This window comes from Oryx dammah, unplaced genomic scaffold (genome assembly GCF_014754425.2).
Source record: "Oryx dammah isolate SB20612 unplaced genomic scaffold, SCBI_Odam_1.1 HiC_scaffold_17, whole genome shotgun sequence".
NCBI lineage: Eukaryota > Metazoa > Chordata > Mammalia > Artiodactyla > Bovidae > Oryx > Oryx dammah.
Window position 1 is genome coordinate 63,379,922 of NW_024070201.1, and position 19,632 is coordinate 63,399,553.

The following is a 19,632-nucleotide window of genomic DNA, read 5'->3' on the forward strand; positions in this document are numbered from 1 at the left end:
TGAAGCATCTTTTCAATTTTTCTAATATAGTGACCCCTAGCCACGCTTGGCTAGTGACATCTAATTAAAATTAAAATAGAAACTTTGGCTCTTGGTGGCACTAACTATGTTTCAAGTGTCTAATTAGCCGCAAATGCCTGGCAGCTGCTTTATCAGACAACTGAGATTATAGAATGTTTCTATTTCACAGAAAGTTATGTTGAGCAGTTTTGCTCTGAAGCGATGAGCAGATGTGTGCAGACATCTGCGTTCCAGCAGGGTCTGCTGCTAAGTCACTTCAGTCGTGTCCGACTGTGCAACCTCATAGATGACAGCCCACCAAGGCTCCCCCGTCCCTGGGATTCTCCAGGGAAGAACTCCGGAGTGGGCTACCATTTCCTTCTCCAGTGCATGAAAGTGAAAAGTGAAAGTGAAGTCCTTCAGTCATGTCTGACTCTCAGCAACCCCATGGACCACAGCCTGCCAGGCTCCTCCGTCCATGGGATTTTCTAGGCAAGAGTACTGGAGTTGGGTGCCATTGCCTTCTCTGCAGCAGGGTCTGGGAGAATATAAAAGGAGCAGATAACTCAGGTAGCTTCTGAACTTGAGGTGTAGGCTGCAATGCAGGAAAGTTAATTAGCAGGTCCATTTATTCTATTCCTAAGGCTAATTATTTAAATATGGCCCTGACTAGGCCAGTGGCCTAAGAAAGTGGATTTCGTAAGCTGAATTTTGATTGTGAAATGCAGGCAAGGCAAACTTATGAAATACGGAAATGTTCTTATATGCTGAGAACAAGGGAAGTTCTTACTGTGCCCAGTGGCCAATCGTCCAGCCCTTAGATGCTGGACAAAGGGCTTCTCAGATGATTCAGTGGTAGAGACTATGCCTGCCAATGCAGGAGACACGAGTTTGATCCCTGGGTTGGGAAGATCCCCTAGAGGGAGAAATGGCAACCCACTCCAGTATTCTTGCCTGGACAAGAATGGACAGAGGAGCCTGCAGGCTACAGTCCATGGATTGCAAAGAATTGAACACGACTTAATTGACTGAGCACAGCACAGACCCCAGCTCATCTGTGGGTATCCCTGTCTTAATCCTTAGACTGCACCAGGAGTTGGTTGTACGACTCCACTTTGCAAAGTAAGCAACTGAGGCTTAGTTCTGCAGCCTATCCTGGGCCACATCACCTACATGGGGAGGAGTCTAGACTCCAGGCCAGCTTCTGAGCCCAGGGCAAGATTTAATGACCCAGCCCTCCTGAAGAACTGAGAGCAAAAGAGAGATGAAAGTCTGCTGCATGGATGGATTTGCTGAGTATTTCTTTTCTTCCTGGGAACAGCAACCTCCTCATGTAGTATGTGTGCATGTGTGCTAAGCTGACTCATGTAGTATACACACATAAAAGCTTTAATATCCCTAACTGATGGACAGGGTGACACGTAAAACCTACAGTCAACACAATGTGGTAAAAACTTAGGAACAATTTACAGAGGGAATTGTAACTTCTAGAATGTCAGTGTTATATGGACTAGCAGAATGTGATGGGAGTAAAATGGGGAGTGGGCTCACCTGGAGTTTTATTATTTAAAAAAGACAAAGAAAAACTGTGCCAAAGAAATCTATCGTTCTACCCATAGCTGGTTCTAAGTGTTGCAAAATGTATTTCCGTAATTTCACTCAGGTAGCTATGAATCAGATACCTGCCATAGGACAGATGGGAGAGTCTCACAGGTGATGGGAAAACCTTAGCAGCTACTGTCTTCAGTCTGCCCTACCCTGATTAGCTGGGATCCTCAGATACATGGAAACGCATTAATATTTAATTGTGCTTCCCCACCCCCCCGCAAGCTCCTGAGTCTATGGAGAAACCAGTCTGGCCATGCAGATGAGGAATTAGTCATGTCAGCTTTTGCAATTTAGACATGATGAGTTCAAGGTGCTTAGAAATTTCAGACTCACAGCCATTTCTGTGGGTACATTGCATTACATACTGTCGCCCCCGGCAGGAAAGATTGAAGGGATTTGGGAATTGCGTTTTCAAAAACCTGTTGGATTTAGTGCTCTCCTTTTCCCTTGCAAATCGTATTTTCTCAGCCCACACCTCATTTTTTGAAGCATTTTACATTTGAGAGAAATCATGCGGTAAGTATTCAACCACCAGGATGCTAGTCAGAGGCTGGGTACTGTATGTTGTATCTGAAAAGGATACACTTGTTTTCTCCAGCATGCTCTCAGAAACACCATGATGGGATGGAGGAGTTTAAGCACTTCTCTGACTGTTGCTTCTGGAAAATTCCTGAGTTAATGAAGCTTTGCTATCTACTTAATCATTAGTGGCAAAAGTTGCTCAGTCACGTCTGACTCTTTGCAACCCCATGGACTACACAATCCATGGAATTCTCCAGGCCAGAATACTGGAGTGGGTAGCTTTTCCCTTCTCCAGGGGAGCTTCCCAACCCAGGGATCGAACCCAGGTCTCCTGCATTGCAGGTGAATTCTTTACCAGCTGAGCCACTAGGGAAGCCCAAGAATACTGGAGTGGGTAGCTTATCCCTTCTCCAACGGATCTTCCCAACCCAGGAATTGAACTAAGGTCTCCTGCATTGCAGGTGGATTCTTTACCAACTGAACTATGAGGGAAACCCATTAATCATTAGTACTCGCATTTTAATGACTGTCAATTTACTTCCACTGGCAGTGGAATCATGCCTGAGATGTTCATGGGAAAAGAGGCATTGTATCTGGCATATATTAATTAATAAGGTGGCCCAGTTGGTAACGAATCTGCCTGCAGTGCAAGAGACCCAGGTTCAATCCCTGGGTTGGGAAAATCCCCTGGAGAAGGAAATGACAACCCACTGCAGTATTTTTGCTTGCAGAATTCCATGGACAGAGGAGCCTGGTGGGCTACAGTCCATGGGGTCGCAAAGAATCAGACACAACTGGGCAACTTTCACAAATTTAGAGCAATGAAGTCTGGAATGAGGGACTCGCAGAAAAAGGTGAGACCAGGAAAGAAGAGGAGGATAGATATGGGAAGGATATCAGTTTGCGATTTATGAACTGAGATGAAAAGCCACCTAGTTCCCGTTGGATGGGAGCCAGTAGTTTTCTGTATTTTCTGGCAAATAGGAAGGTAATGGCGGGCCAGAGTGGATCTCACATGGTACAGGGGTCATTTTATCTGACTTTGGCTTCCCTCTGCTCATTCAAACTGATTGCTGATCACAGATTTCAACGGCAATGGATCGATTTTTTAAAAAATTTTATAGAGCTCCAAGGAAATCACTTTGTCTCCGTCAGCCTTGTTGGTCCCTTTCACTGTCCCTCTGTTGTTGTTTTTGGCTTTCGTGTAACTTGGTTGTTGAAAACTCTGACATGCCTAGGGGTGGGTGAGCAGAAGGAGGTTTTTATACTGCATGAAACATCCTTGGATGGGATTTTATTAAGTCCCTAATTACATTGTTGCAGGTGGATGACCTCTGGTTTTCTTTTGCAGGTACGGGTTCATAGACGGGCATGTGGTGATTCCCCGGATCCACCCCAATTCCATCTGTGCTGCGAACAACACAGGGGTGTACATCCTCACATCCAACACCTCCCAGTATGACACGTACTGCTTCAATGCCTCAGGTTGGTCCCAAGTGGGTCAGCTTTAAGTCCTGGGTGGCTTTTGGGCGGCCAGCCTTCAGCAGCATGGCTGACAGTCTCGGCTTCAGTGGGGATGCATGCAGCCTCCATTCACATAACAGATGCTTAATGCATATTTCATCAGTAGTAAAAAAGAGTCCTGTCTCCAGGGTGCTTACCTGCTATGTTGGAGAGGCCAACAGTAAGCAAATACATATGAAATCACTTTCATGAAGTCAGACAGTGACAAGTGTTGCAAAAAAAAAAAGCAGAGCAAGGGACTGCAGAGTGCTAGGGGTGCTTTTTTTCTGAGAAGATAATCAGAGAGAGTGCCCATGAGGAGGTGGGTGTGGGAGAGCCCTGATGGGAGCGAGAGAAGGAAGCCACGGCATGGTGGACAGCTGTGCACAGCCAGGTCCGTGGGAGCATCAGGGCATGTGCTGACAATGGCAAGGAGACGTAAGAGATGCAGGTTCAGTCCCTGGGTGGGGAAGATCCCCTGGAGGAGGGCACAGCAACCCACTCCAGTGTCCTTGCCTGGAAAATTCCGTGGACAGAGGAGCCTGGTCCGCCAAGCTATATAGGGTCTGCAGTCTATAGGGTCACAAAGAGTCGGACACGACTAAAGCTACTTAGCAGGCACGCACAGGCCAGTTACCACTGAGACTTTTCTCCCTGCTTTTCTTTTTGCCCATAGGGTTGGGCTCATGTTCAGAGAAGGGAGTGAACAGTACTGATGAACCTTCCTCTACTTTGGGGAGGTTAGTTCCATTGAAAAGTTTGAGAAGTCCTGGGGGATATTGCTCGCCAAAGTAGCTGCAGTAAAGTTCAAAGCGATGGGTTTCATTTTCTTGTATCCAAATTTACTCAGTATGTTAGAGTGCTTTTTATCAATTTTCTGTATGTTTTAGTGATCAATGACACACGTTCAGTATTGTGCTGGGCAGAGTAAAGTCAGAAGGAACCAGAGGCCATCTTTCTTGTCTCCAGAGTTAATCTTGTCGAAGTCATGAGATGAAAAATAAAGGAGCTAGGGAAGAATGTTTATCTAAGGAGAAATACATTCTAAATGTCTTGGATTAGAGTTGGATGATGATGAGGGTGTTAAGTGGGTGACAGACGTTGATAACCTTCTGCTCTGTGCCAGGGATCACATTGGAAAGATCCTTGAATCCATCTGAGCCTGAGACTGCTCAGCAGGTGGTCAGGGCCCAGTGATGTGATCCTCCTTGCAAACTTGCCACAGGGACCAAAGCCAGCCCCATCTTAGCAGATGCCTTCTATAAGCTTAAAATGTCGGCAGTATTTTTTGTAAAACATGGCCTGTGGTTGACAAATGAAAATACGGCAGGCCCTGGAAAGGTTCATGGTGTTTATTGCCTCTTTCTCAGTGGTCAGGCTCAGCACTGGTGACTTCTGTGTTAATACAGAAAACTGACCTGAATCAGTTCATTTTTGAAGTTTGCTTTCAGTAAAATGCCCGTTTCTCTTTGGAAAGGAGAAATTTAGGGGGAAGATTCTACATTCATCTGTTTATTTATTCATTTATTCAACAAGTATGTACTGGGCACTCAGGAAGATGTCTGTCCATCTGTCACTGAGTGATTGGCTAGACTGAATAATTAACATTTCTCTTGGCTATTTTGGTGTAGTGGAGGCAAGGTTTATGAGATGCAATGTATCAGGAGACTCACCTGAGTCTTTCTAACAAATCCTTCAATTCAAGGAAACTCCACAGGCTTGATTCTTTCAGCAGTGTGATGCTCATTAAACAGAATGAAAGGCTGTCCAATGAGGCCCTGTATCTGACATGGGAACACGAATGTAGTGCACATTTGGGTCACCATCCATCTTAGTATGCCTGCCAGATTCGATATTCTTTATAAAAGTTAGGGTGAATTGGAGCATGAAGGGACTCCATCCCCACAAATGCACTAATCGTTGGCAAAACTGCCTTATTGGTTTTGACATCATGCTTCATTCTCTTGCAACTTTATTCCTGGAAATTTCCAGTGCACTACTGTTACCTGCAATTGTCTTTGAATTTGGGGGAGGTGGTGTTGGAGAAGACTCTTGAGAGTCCCTTAGACTGCAGGGAGATCCAATCAGTCCATTCTGAAGGAGATCAGCCCTGGGTGTTCTTTGGAAGGAATGATAATAAAGCTGAAACTCCAGTACTTTGGCCACCTCATCCGAAGAGTTGACTCATTGGAAAAGACTCTGATGCTGGGAGGGATTGGGGGCAGGAGAAGGGGACGACAGAGGATGAGATGGCTGGATGGCATCACCGACTCGATGGACGTGAGTCTGAGTGAACTCCGGGAGATGGTGATGGACAGGGAGGCCTGGCGTGCTGCGATTCATGGGGTCACAAAGAGTCGGACACGACTGAGTGACTGAACTGAACTGAACTGATTCCATCGTTGACATTAAGAAGTCATAATCCTGCTTCTGGGTCTGTGTAACATAACAGTTAAATCAGAAACATCTCGTGGGTCAGGTCAGTTTCTGGTGGTGTCCCCAAATAGACCCTGTAGATACTTTGCAGGATCTCCCAGGTCGGCTGTCCTGATTTTCAAATGAAGGAATAACTGGGAATTTTTTGAAAACAGTGAAAGTCTAAAGAAATACTATTATTGTCTCCCGCGACCTGCAGATTCCCCAAAAGCAGACAGAAATGTTCATCTTTTGCTCCTTGTTTATTCTGTGATCTGTCATATGTGCTGAGTAAATGCTTAAAATGAATAAAAGAACTGATAAGCCTGAAACTTCCTTTCATTAATTCTTAGGCATTGTCATTCAGGGTTGTTAAGAATGTTTCTTGACTTGTTTGTATTTGCAGACCATTTGTGGGGGTGGGGGGGGTTAATATCTTAGATATGTTTACCAGAAGAATGGACTGTAAGAAAATTATATTGGTGGTTTTTTTCCCCCCATTCATTCAACAAAGATTTTGGTGCCTCTCTAGCCCCATGATACATAAATGTTCTTGGCAAGAAAGATAAAGTTACTGCTTATCTTGTGGAGTTTCCATATTTCTATGGAGGTGGCTGGGTGGCAGAGGGTAGGGGATAGGAGATGTGCTATGAACAGCCATCAAGTAAAATGAACAAGACAATTTCAGCTAGTGGTGAGCAAGAAGTAAACATGAGAGAGAACAACTCTGCAGTGGTGATGGGTGTTGGGGGTGGTGAGGGGCTAGCTTAGACTGGATTATGAGGAATGACCTTACCAAGGAAGTGACTTTCTCTTTGAAGAGTCTCTCTTCTGAGAAATCTTTTAATCAGCCCTTGCAAGAATGGCTATTTTTAAAACCTGCTTTTCTCTGGTTGAGTGTATAAAGCTGCCAGGTGTTTCCATTATGATGGCAAAGGATAGGCAAGTAAAGGGCACCGTGCCCTTTATATGTGGGAAAAGATGCTCCTAGGAACTGGGGAGCAAGCAAACTCTGCTTTGTTAGACTTGTGTGTTTGTCTAAGTCATAAATACCCAGTGATTTATGGCAGGACATTTAAAATACTTGTGATAATAGGCTCCTTTGTAATAGCAGTTTGCCTGCCTGCCTCCCTCTGTCCATCCATCCTTCCTTCCATTGGTCCATCCATCCATTCACACATCCATCCATCCATCCGTTTATTCATCCATCCATCCATCCATCTACCAACCATCCACCCATTTCTTTGTTCTGTCCTCTTTTCCAAGAAACAATTCTAGAAGAAACTAACCCAAGAAATCAGTTTTCCATTTCGTTAGTTAAAGCACACGTGCACGCATGCACACACACACACACACACACACACACACACAAGTATAAAAACTATAATACACAACTGAATCCAGCCTTCCTGTAACAGCGAAGCCAGTTTAAAGCTCTCTGAGTTTTTGAGCTTAACCAAGGTCCAGTTACGGAATACAGCATTTAGGCAGGAACAGAACCGTTTGTTAAAGCATTCTGCAGGCTCCCTACAGTGCTCAAGGGATGGCTGGCAGGGGGAAACTTTCCGAGTTTGCTTTCAAAGGGCATTAGACAGTGCTTCTCAAAGAGCTGCTCTCATAACATCTGTGGGTGATCAGGTAGGCCCAACGTACAGTCAGAAATCGTTATTCCCAAAGAAGGGAGGAAGTAGAAGATAAATGGAAGGAAGAAGAAAAGGGAGTCAGAAGTGTCTGTGATGATATAAGCCCAAACAGAAGCCTCAGAAAATATTCTGGGCACCTGAACCAAAGATGGACAACCTCGGAAGCTGTACAGTTAGAAGTGTTTTATTCAGAATAGGCACTTAGGGGATTAGTTAAATGCATCAATAATATATTAATAAAAAGACAAAAAAATTGTTTTTTTTAAAAAAACATTCCTACCAAGTAAGTTCTATGTGGATTATTATAGTCTTAGAGTCTCATGCTGTTCATGCTGATAAGTATTTGATTGCATTCGTCAGCCATGTTTTCCCATTGTTTCTGCAGATTATTGGGGTTACAAGTGATTTCTTCATTATAGTTCATACATTTCTTTAACACTTTTTGAAGTGCTTCCCCTGTTAATTTTATAATAACACATTTAACAAATAACTTCTAATGTATGCCTCAATAAAGAAAGACCATGTCTATCTTACGACCATTGTATCAACCAGCCTTCTATAATGCTTGGTATAGAGCATATACATTTGTTAATGAATGGATATGTTGGCATGGGGACCTTCTAAAGATGTATGAAGTAAAATAAAAGTGAAAAGATGCATCACCAAGGTCAGAGAAGTTCCTAGGTGACTTGGTCAAGTTTAAGAAAATGATCTGGGCTAAGTTATAGCAAAAGTCATCCTAGCAAAGAGAAATGGACATCAATTAGGCTTCTGTTTTTTAGCGTTCTCATGTCTTTTTTTCTTTTCTACTTCATAGCTCCACTTGGAGAAGACTGTACTTCAGTCACGGACCTGCCCAATGCCTTTGAAGGACCCATTACCATAAGTATGTATCTCTTCTAACCTTGACTGAGTTTTCCCATTCTTGGGGAAAAGATCAGGTGCATTTCTTATGTTTCATATTTGAATGGAATCACACTCATTTCCCTAAGGCTAAAGACAGGGCTACAGTTTACTGTCCCTTTATTGCTATATGGTTTACCCCGATACATTCGTTGTTCCTGAAACATCAGTCACCTGAGAACTGCTTTCACATTTTTTGGCATCTCTGTGGACACAGCACTGTCATTTACTTGATATTTTTCCTTTATTTGACCCATTATTTTCTACTTAAAAAGCACTAACATAACTCCAAACGGAAAGCCAGTACCTCTGGTTATAAGTAAAAGGTAACCTTAGAAATAAATATAAATGTAAGAAAAATTAAATAATGTTCTTAAATTCTAGCTGTTGAAGGCTTCGAGTCTGAGCCATGTTCCCTTTCTCAGAGGCAGGGATTAATAGGTGTTAGAGGTAGGGACATTCTGGCCTCCCACATTTTCTGTTTGATTCAACTGGAGTATTTAAAAATGATAATAAGAACTCAAACTTCTTGATATGTGTTTCAACGTTATTTACACTATGTCGACCTAAAATCTTCCTGATTATCCTGAGAGATTGACACTGCAGAAAACACAGTATTTCAGCCAGAACTTTCAAATAGGTCAACGTGTTACCCTTGATCTGATTGCCTCTGAGCCTCATGTTTTGAGAAGTATGACAGTGATGAGGAGGCTGGGTTTCTACCTCCTAAAAGCCAGACCCCTCGATGATGTCCAAGGTGGCAGGAGTGTCGTGGTGACGGGGACGAAAATCATGCCTGGCCCACACCGTTCCAGCTCCCCATGGCAGGAAATTGCCCCTGGCCTGTGCCTGACAGGAAGAAGAGGGGCCAGCAACCGTGAAGTGCTCTGCATCAGGCCTGGTTTGAAATCCAGGTTCTCTACAATCTGGATGATCTGAGCCTCAGTTTTCTCCTTTGAGTAATGAGTCAACATATAAGATTTGTCATGAAACTTAAAAAAGATAATGTGATCCATGCCGGGCCCATAGTAGATGCTCAATAAATGCCTCATTTCCTTGGTCCCAACAGATCTTTCTCTCCATGTCCAGACCTGTTCAAGTGTGGTCTTATTTCTTCATCAGATCTCCATCTGTGAGATGATTAGGGTGATGGAGACTTTGGATTTTTTAAAAGTTATATTTGATTAATAGTTCCACTTGGACAAGATAGATAGACCAACAGAAGGAATCTTTAGTCCTGCCTATGCCACATAGTAGAAAATCATTTCAGCTAAATGCACACTTGTGTAGTGAGTGACTCACACTTGAAGGCAACACATTTAGAAGAGAACTATGAATGAAGCCCTTCTCGCTCTTTCTCCTCATGTCGTTCTAGTCGTTTTCTTGTTTAAACCAAAGATTTTGATCTTTATATTCACTCCTGTGTCCTCATTTCAAGTTGAATTTCACAGATGGCAGAGCCTCTGTCAGTGTTTCAGCATGCTATTTTGTTAGCCAGGACTGGGGATTCATTGAAACTGGAAACATTTTCCCCTTAGAAAGAAAATCTAATTCTTCATGGATTTGCATACCTCAGAGATCTGGTTCCAGACCACTGCAATGAAATGAACATTTTGATAAATTTGGGGGACTTTCCCAGCACATGTAGACGTTACATTTACACTATACTATAATCCAAGTGTACAATAGCATTGTTTTTTTTTTAAACATACATGCCTTAATTAATATTTTATTGCTAAAAAATGCTCACCATTATCTGACAACGAAAAGTTTCCACAAAGCTTCCATGTGGAAAACACAGTATCTGTGAAGCTTGGTAAACTGAAGTACTAATAAAGAAGTTATGTCTTGTATTCCCTGACGAGACTGATTGCCTCTTTGTCTCCTACTTTCTCAAAATAGATGGAATTAACAGCAACAAATATGACATGTACTTGAGAAGGAAGGGTAGGGACCAGGCAGGAGAATTATCATTTATTGAGCACCAGCTCTATTTTGAATACTAGGCTAAATACTTTCCATACAATGTATCATATAGTGCTTATAGAGGATGTAGTCTCATTCCCATTTTACAAATGATGAAACTGAAGCTCAGAGGGTTGCCTACCTTGTCTAGAGCCACAGAAAGCTGGGATTCAAACCTGGGGACATCTAAATACACCCTCTCCCCAGCCTTCCCACTTGCAGAGTGTGTGAGTGGGCAGGGAGGGTTCACTGTCTTAGTGCATTATATAGTCGCTTTGTCTTCCCCACTAGAGATGTAGTTAGCCGCTGTTTTGCTTGATAAAAAAAGAAAAATAGCTCTGAAGTCACTGTAAGATAAGCCACCGTCTTTCCTATAGTCAGAATACGTCAGCTGTCAGATTCTGAAAGTGGCTCCTCTGTCTTCCAGCTATTGTAAACCGCGATGGCACCCGTTATACCAAGAAAGGCGAATACAGAACTAACCCCGAAGACATCAACCCCAGCATCGTTAGCCCCAGCAGCCCTCCTGATGATGAGATGAGCAGTGGCTCCCCCAGCGAGAGAAGCACTTCTGGAGGCTACAGCATCTTCCACACGCACCTCCCAACTGCGTACCCACCCCCAGACCAAGACAGCCCCTGGGTCTCCAGCAAGCCAGAGAATACCTCGGATACCAGTAAGGAGAAAGAGTCACTGTGCTTTCCAGTAGCCATTCGTTCACAGGGATGTCTCTGGTCTATCTGAGGGACATGAACTCGTGTTGATAGCGACTGTCTCTAGAAGGTGGTGACATGATTTGGGGAGGTGGCCTCCTGCAGTTGTTGGTGTGCTATGTCATTGACTGCTACTGCTTACCAAAAAAAATTGTTTTTTCCATTTCTAAGAAGTACCGTACTGGAAATTTTTCAGAAGAATGTCCCTGGTTCTCTTGTCCCAGAGAAATGGTGACGGTTGACACCTGATAACATAAGCTAGTTTCATTTTGGCACACTCTCTTCTGGTTCTTACCCATTTACGGATAAAATTGTTTCCATAAAGTCGGGATCATAAAATATGCATACCATTTCATCTGCTACTTTTTTTTCAGGTTCATTTTATACATTTAGGTTTTAACTTGATTTATATTCATATTGTTAATTGGGTAATAATTAGTCATACTCTCGACTCATGATTTGCTAAACAGTTCCTTTGTTTTTGGCCTAAGGGAGTGTATCTGAAGGAGTTATCTGATCAAATTAAATCTACTTATGGGTTTTATATCCTTCTCTAGTGGGGAAGGCTCTTCATGCTTGCTTGGTTATGTGGGTAACTCATTTTGGGGACTTCTGGAGTGCAGTTATTTAAGCTCTGCATTCAGTGTCTTTGGGGTTTGGCCCCGGCGTTTCACTTTCATTGGAAAGTGTTTGCATCTTCCTCTGGTCTTCTGCTCTGCTTCCTTCTTTGCTTTTTCCCCTACAGTTTGTTTTAAAACAGGTTTCCAGATGGGCTGTGTTCCTTCTGTGGAGGATTATTCAAACTCAAACAGGCCTTCTGCCTCGAGCTGCTTTCCTAGTATGGTGTGGATCTTCTCTTCTCCTGGCTGCGGCTCTCAGGGGGTGAAATTCTGGTCTCCAGAGAGTGTGGCAGAAATGTCCTGGTTTGCCAATGCTCAAGACGGGGCCCTTTTCTATTCTTCAGAAGCCAGGGTGATTTGTCAGAGCACTGTGATTTAACATAAGGTCACTTTCTTGATGGTGTTTTAAATTTCTGTTAGCAGATTGCCGAGGGAAGAGCACAGATAAAGCTGGGATCCGGTCATTCTCCACAGATTCTTTGAAGCATTTCAAATGGCAGATATTTTCAAATTTCCCATGATTTCCTAGGTTATTGGATCTCTGGAGACTGCGTTGCAGTATTGTCTGTAATCCTATGAACAATGCTTCTTTTAAAGTTTATCTGTTATAATTGGAGGATAACTACCTTACAGTATTGTGATTTTTTTTTTTGCCATATATTAAACATGAATCGGCCTAAGTATAACATATGTGCCCTCCATCCTGAAACCCCCTCCTACCTCCCTCCGCACCGTATCCCTCCAGGTTTGGACAACCCTTCTGGAGAGAAGCTTCTGCAAACCAAGCAGGTGGAGCTGCTAGTTACTTGCTCCTTCCTGAGTTCCCTGCCTTTCTAAAGTAACCACTTAGAAGGTGTTCAGGGAATGCAGTTTTAGCAAAAGCAACAATTAGTGGTCTCAGCAGGAAGCAGATCAAGGCAGTCTGAAGTAGCATTTCCCTCCAAAGAAGAAAATCGAGACAAAATGTATCTTGTGGGAATCAGATGAAACTAACATTAAGCTGCTGACAGCCTATAGAAAATAGTATTTCACATGTGCTTCAGGAAGGGCAATGAGGACATTTTATAAACATTCATGGCAACATCCTTTAAGGACCATAGCTTTTCTGCCTTAATCAGCAAACATATTTTTGAAGTCCTACTATGTATCAAGCAATTCTAATGCTTGGGACCCAGTGGTAAACACCATTAGAAGGTAATATTGAGGAAAAAGTAAGGATTAGTAACCTTGTCTTTCATTCAACCAGTATTTGAGGTCTTCTCTGAGCCAGACATTGCTCTTGTTACTGGGGACTCAGATGGATCTCCCTTCATGGAGCCTGTTTCCTATACAGAAATCCAGGGAATGATTTGGTTAAGTATGTTTACTTAACTAAAACATTGTTTAGCATTTGGGTTGAGAAAAGAATTGTGCTTTTCTCTTTCCAAAACACTTAGCTAAGTTTCAATAGTGTAGGAGGAGACTTATATGTCTAGCGGAGTAAGCCCAGACCTGAGAGTCACGAGAGTGTTGTAGGATCCAGTAGGGCAATGCTGAATAAATTAGCTCACACGAAGAAAGGTGTCAAAGAGAACAAGCAGCCTGCTCAAGCGGCAGGCTCGAGAACATTAGCACTGATCAGTTCCTCAACAGACCATATTTTCCAAGCCGAGTGAGGAGAATCCCCAAGCCTCATAGCTATCGGACTGAGAGTTGGGACTTAGCGAGAGGGAGTGATAACAAAACCTCCCTAATGGATGCAGAAGGGCAGAGGTCAAGAGGAAGGCTGGCTGAACACCAAGAAGTGCATCTTTGGCTTGCGTGGTTGATTCCATCCTTAAGGGTCCTTGGTGGGTGGCAATAGGGAGAGCCAGTGAGAAAGACCATCTGGGAAGCGCTTGACTTCCAGCAAGCCTTTTATTATAAATGTTTTTGGAAGCGCCTTCCTGGAGGTATGTCATCAGCCTTTTTGCTATTGGTGATCTGGAATCGTTTGGAATCCAGAAACTTAAACTAACTCAGGAACCAGACTCTTGCCTTGGATCACTCTTATCTCCTTGTCTTCTGGGTGTAATTACATATACATGTATATTTATTATATGTATAATAACATATAACATTTATTATTATTTTTGGTCTAGCATGGTCTGCTTGTGTGGGGAAGAGTGAAAACTCTGCTGGCTAGGCGAGAGCTGTTCACAGTTTTTCCAACTCTCATACACCTCCTTTTCGGAAGACAGAAATAATATTTCTGTCCTGCTCTTGTATATTTACTTCCTGTTGGTTTCTACCGGATGTACTAGAGGGAGAGGGTGGCCGGAGTTCTGTACCTTTAATAAAGTTTCTGAGGTAAGAATGGGTTGTCTGCAGGTTTTCCAGGAGGATGCCCAGGTTTAGCTGGGACATCCAGCGTGAAATTGGCTCCTATCTCTCTAGTCCCTTTTATGCATATGTGTCCTTTGTAGCACAGAACATACTGTGTAAGGAGTTGACATTGAATGTGTATAGAGTTAAAGCTTTTCATCTAGAGTTCATGGGCTTCCAGTAGGCTCAATGATAAGCTGTAAGATATTCAAGAGCCACCAGAAAAAAAATATGCAAAACTTTGAAAATGTGTATGTATAGGCTCCCTTTTTTGAGGAGAGCAGCCGTAACTTATATTAGATTTTCAAAGAAGCATGTGACTCAAAATGATTTTTAAAAATCTCAACTGGCTTAGAGGTTTATCCTGATGATTTTTGCCATTCTTCAGGGAAACAGTCTGGACTCAAGTCCAACTTGAGAATCAAATGGGAGATTTCAAAATTGCAAAATGACAATTTTTGCAATTGCCTTTCTCTAATTTGAATAGAATCCAGAAGTTCCCTAACTTGGGAAGTTTTTGTTTCCTTTCTGAAAACGAATTAAAAGGGACAGAAAGTGATAAATGGATTCTTGAGAAATCTTTATCTGATTTCAACACTTGGAAACACACCCTTTGCAAAGTTCCTAAAGCTTGACTTGAGATTAATGACTGTGGGCGGAACTTGGAAATGCTAGTTGTCATTACAAGCTTCCTCAGGTAAAACCACAAAAAGATCCAAAAGTTACAAGCAAGCACCTCTAAAGATACTCCAAAAATAAATGAATGAAAGCAACTTTATGAAATGCTACATAGAAGGCTTCCAGTTCATGGCTGGGTCACCTAATCAACTAGATGTTAAATCTCTTTTCCATCACAGGTTATTAAGTTGCTACTTGATTTAGTTCTGAGCCTGTATTCAGCGGGCTTCGTTTGAAGAATGAGTAACACTATATGGATAAGCATACTGAATTTGCATTTCTGATGTTGTCCTAAGATTCTAAGAGATCTGGGGAAGCCTGGAAAGAAAAAATCAGGCCTCAATCTTCTGTAATCTTCATTCTATAAAATATGCATACATTTTATATAGAGAGGACTGGGAGTAAAGGTTTTCTGAAAAGACCTCACTAAATGATGTTTTCATAATTGATCCGGTTTCTTCAACTTTGTACTCAAACCACCATGCAGCAAGCAGCTCAGGAGCAATATAATTGGATATGGTCTTGGTTTGGTAATTCACAGCCTAAGACTCAGGATCAAACGACAGCAGTGACAGGTAAACTGTTACGTCTCTTGCGTCTCTCTTGTCTTGAATGCCAAGCCTTTCAGTATTAAGAGAAAGGACCTCATTATTATGTCAGAATTTCCTATTGAGGCTCTGTCACCATCCTTAGGGAGAACAGAATCTGGCACCATTTTGTTTAATAGCGAGGCCGGTGGCCCTGGGACATGACTGGATTCTGCTTAGTGTCCTACTTGTTTCCTTCTGGCAACAGGCACCTAGAACCAGAGTTATTTTTCCTTCAGATCTTTGATTAAGAGATTCAATCAGAACACGTCCTCTTAAAAGAAGTCTATTAGAAAATGCATACTCCTAGTTTCTGCTGATTTAATTTACACAGACAATAATAATAACAGAGGAAAATACTGATTTACAGATGGAAAGTGTTGGCCCCGGACAATTGTTTGGACATCTGCTATCTCAACTGTAAAGTGTAGGAAGTGACCTGTGCTTGATGTAAAAATCTAGGCTTCTAACAAGCTCCCTGGATGTTTGACTATTTATTCTAAGTAGCTATAAAGTGTTTTGACTTAAAAGTTTTTGTGAGAAAACATTCCAAGTCTGTAACAATGGGATATTGTTAGCATATCTTCATTTACTAACTTTTGTTGTTGGTGGATATGACCATATTTCAAAATAATTAGAACTTTTTTAATTCAGAAGAAGAGTTATAAAAAAGATCCTTTACCTTTGTTTAGCTTATAAGACTAAATAAACTATTTTTTATTTTCACAAATATTCCTATAAGGAAAATAGTACTGATATTATGTTATGATTGCATATGATAGTGATTAAGATGACGTTGGAGAGGTGGGGAAGAGATTGAATGCAGAATTTTTAAAATCGTATTTTTAAAATGTTTACAAGGTTTATCTTCATCAGACAAATGCTGTGAAGGAAAAGGTCTTGTACTTCTCCTTGGGCTTTCTTGTTGGCTAGAAAAAAGAAATCTAATTCACCTTACTGTTGTATTTGGGGATTTAATGATGGTTTCAGCCTCTCTGCTTGAACTTTTCTCAGCTTTTGTATCTACTATTTTCTGGCACTAGTGGTAAAGAATTTGCCTGCCATTGCTGGAGACATAAGAGATGTGGGTTCGATCTCTGGGTTGGGAAGATCTCCTGGGGAAGGAAATGTCAACCCAGTCCAGTATTCTCACCTGGGAAATCCCATGGAGAGAGGAGCTTGGTGTGCTACAGTCCATAGGGTCGCAAAGAGTTGGACACCACTGACGTGACTTAGCACATGGCACTATTTTCTGCTATTCTTCTGACACACATCATGGCTACAGAAATGGCAATCTTTGGAAGTTGCCAATCAAGACTCTGGCTTCTAGTCTTGTTAGTGAGATCATTGAGTCACTTCAGTTTGTCTTCCTTGATTGAGTATTCTGTTTTCAAAAACTGAGTCTCAAAATGTTCTGTTCTGCTTTGCAGAATCTAGCATTGATGTGCAAGTAACCATGGGCAACGCTGTTTGGGAATTTGGACTCTAACTGGAGAAAAGTGGAATGGCATCTCTTTCCAGCTTTCACCTCAGCTGCCTCTCTGCCATGTGTCTGATATTGTTGGGGCTGTGTCTCTGAGGCTGTGGGCAGACGTATCACACCCTAGATTCTTGGAGGATGATATTGGTTGACCAAGATAGAGGGTAGAAGGTGAAGGGCTGGAACTCTGAAGAGCTGGAGTTTAGAAGCACAGACTGTCACACGTGGTGGCTGTTCAGTTGCCCAGTTGTGTCCAACTCTGCGAGTCCATGGACTGCAGCACACCAGGCCTCCCTGTCCCGCACCATCTCCCAGAGTTTGCCCAGGTTATGTCCATTGCACTGGTGCTGCCATCCAGCCATCTCATCCTCCGACACCCTCTTCTCCTTTTGCCTTCAGTCTTTCCAAGCATCAGCCTCATAATGTGGAGAGGATCAATGTCTTGTTCAGTCAACGTTTCTAATCATCTAATCTCATACACAATTTCTCTGCAAAATGATCTTTCTGATGGTGAGGGATATAACACTTTCTGTAAAAGCTCATTGGTGGATAGTTCTGATTACCACCTTTTTATTTTTATTTATGTATTTATCTGTTTAGCTGCACGGAGTCATCCTTGTTTTGCACAGGCTTTCCTTAGTTGCAGCAAGCGGGGGCTACTTTTGGTTGCAGAGTGCGGGCTTCTTATCAGTTTTCTGGTTGTATGCTAAAATAATGCTGGGAACTGCAGCGTAGCTTTCATTTGTGTTCAGAGTTACAGAAATCAAATGCTAGAGAAGATCAAACCTAATAGCTGGATGAATAGCAAATTGTGAATACAACTGAGGGATTTTTAGAAATGATTGACATGTGTTTAGATTCCAAGGTATTACTGAAGGTGGCTTAACACAATGAATAGGCACGTGTGAAACTTTTTTATTCTGTTCTTGACAGCCTAGCTTTCATGGCGTATGCTTAATAATAAATGCATCTGAAAGCATGGGGGAGTTTATCAGCCTTTTTCTGTTTTACTTCTTTGGTGAGGTTATGTCTATATTTATTCTTTTAACTTCCTTGAAAAGAGTATTCCATTGTAAAGATCATACCCAATTGTCTTTAGATCTATACATTAGCTTGAGACCAGAATATAACAATTTGGAATATAGAAGTCAAATCTCTCACTTCTCTCTTTTAATCTTGGGAATTTGATATACGTTCTGTGCCTGTTTTTCTCCCTCTGTGAAATGGATCACTTGGGATTCAGCTCAGCTACTAACGCAAGTCACCACAACAGGTACAGATTCAAGTATCATCTCAGCAGGCTGGGAGCCAACTGAAGAAAATGAAGATGAAAGAGACAGACACCCCAGTTATTCTGGATCAGGCATTGATGATGATGAAGATTTTATCTCCAGCACCAGTAAGAATAATCAATTCCTCTAGAACCATCTGTGCCAGGCTTATCGATTAATCTGAGTGATGCCCAATAGTATCTTTCTTGAGAAATAGTTAATATGAGAAATGAGCATAAGCCTGTGATCACAGGTTAGTTAGTTATGCCTTGATGAGATTATTAAGGAAGAAACTGATTTTTTTTTTATGGAAGCCAAAATCTTTTATAGAATTCTTAATTCCTCATGTAAATCCTTCCTGTTTTGTCTATTTATGTGTTAAAGCTAAACTATAACATAACAGTGCCAATTATTAAAGACATATAGTGAAGCCATTGCATCATAGTATCCAAGTTTGTGACAGTTATAAAAACTTTTTTGAGAATAGAGATGGAAATTGAGCTGAAAGGTCCTTTAAAAAATCAAAAATTGGTCTAATATTCTGCCAGATAACTGAGTTTCCTATACTTACCTGTTCATGAGCTAAGATACTGCTGAACGAGATGAGATTGCTGAAACTGACTCCATCACAGCTCTGCCTTTTTTTTTTAAAGAGAAGATGTGCCTTTGGGGTGCTAAATGAGCTCTCTCGGGTCACCGAAGTCCAGTCTGTCCTATTTGAACCTGAGAGCTTCATCCCCAAAAGTATAGCATCCCAAGAGGAAGGGGTCCAAAAGAATAGCTTAGACCTGAAGGCATTTGAGTATATGACATCAGTACAACAAATACTTGAGGTGAACTGTATGCTTTCTATCTAAGCTATATTCCTTAGCTGGACACCCCTGCAGAGCTTAGAAACTAACAAGGGAGCTCTCTTTAGTAACTTCAGAAAAAATACCAAATACCCTCAAAACACTGGAGCTTTACTATTGTACTGTCTCTTGGGTTCAGGATATAGCCATATCTTCTAGGTTGGGCATCGGGAAAGATGTGGTCTTGATACTTGAGAAACTAAACCCTCTTAAATGGCAAGCCAAACAGATGAACCTGAAAATAAATTGTATGCTCAGGCTTCAGCAGGGAGCTTCCCTTGATATTGTTTCATATCTGCAGCATATTTTTCCATTTCAGCTCACTTTTCTTCTTGGCACTTATGCACTTAATGGAGCTGGATGCCCACTTCCTTCTATTGGGGTGTGATAACTGCCAGTTTTTCATACTAATTGAGAACGTAGTTCATGGTTTTACCTGATTTTATTAACTTGTGAAATAGAATCCAATAGTATTATCATTCTGAAGAGTTTTGTATTATTTGGGTATCAAAATAAAGTTTGAAAGAATT

The 19,632-nt window shown here is 41.9% G+C and overlaps 1 protein-coding gene across 12 annotated transcripts in view; it reads left to right on the top strand.

Moving 5' to 3' along the window:
• Positions 1–19,632, top strand: part of CD44 (CD44 molecule (Indian blood group)) — an 89,252-nt gene that overhangs the window by 37,699 nt on the left and 31,921 nt on the right. For 7 of the 12 annotated variants that reach the window (XM_040259012.1, XM_040259005.1, XM_040259007.1 and 4 more), the window contains exons 3-5: positions 3,482–3,615; positions 8,509–8,577; positions 10,987–11,235. In XM_040259012.1, coding sequence (XP_040114946.1) covers positions 3,482–3,615; positions 8,509–8,577; positions 10,987–11,235 — 452 coding nt within the window. Of the gene's footprint in view, positions 1–3,481; positions 3,616–8,508; positions 8,578–10,986; positions 11,236–18,223; positions 18,380–19,632 lie in introns of all 12 variants that reach the window. The other 5 variants (XM_040259001.1, XM_040259003.1, XM_040259006.1 and 2 more) reach the window with 2 other exon arrangements.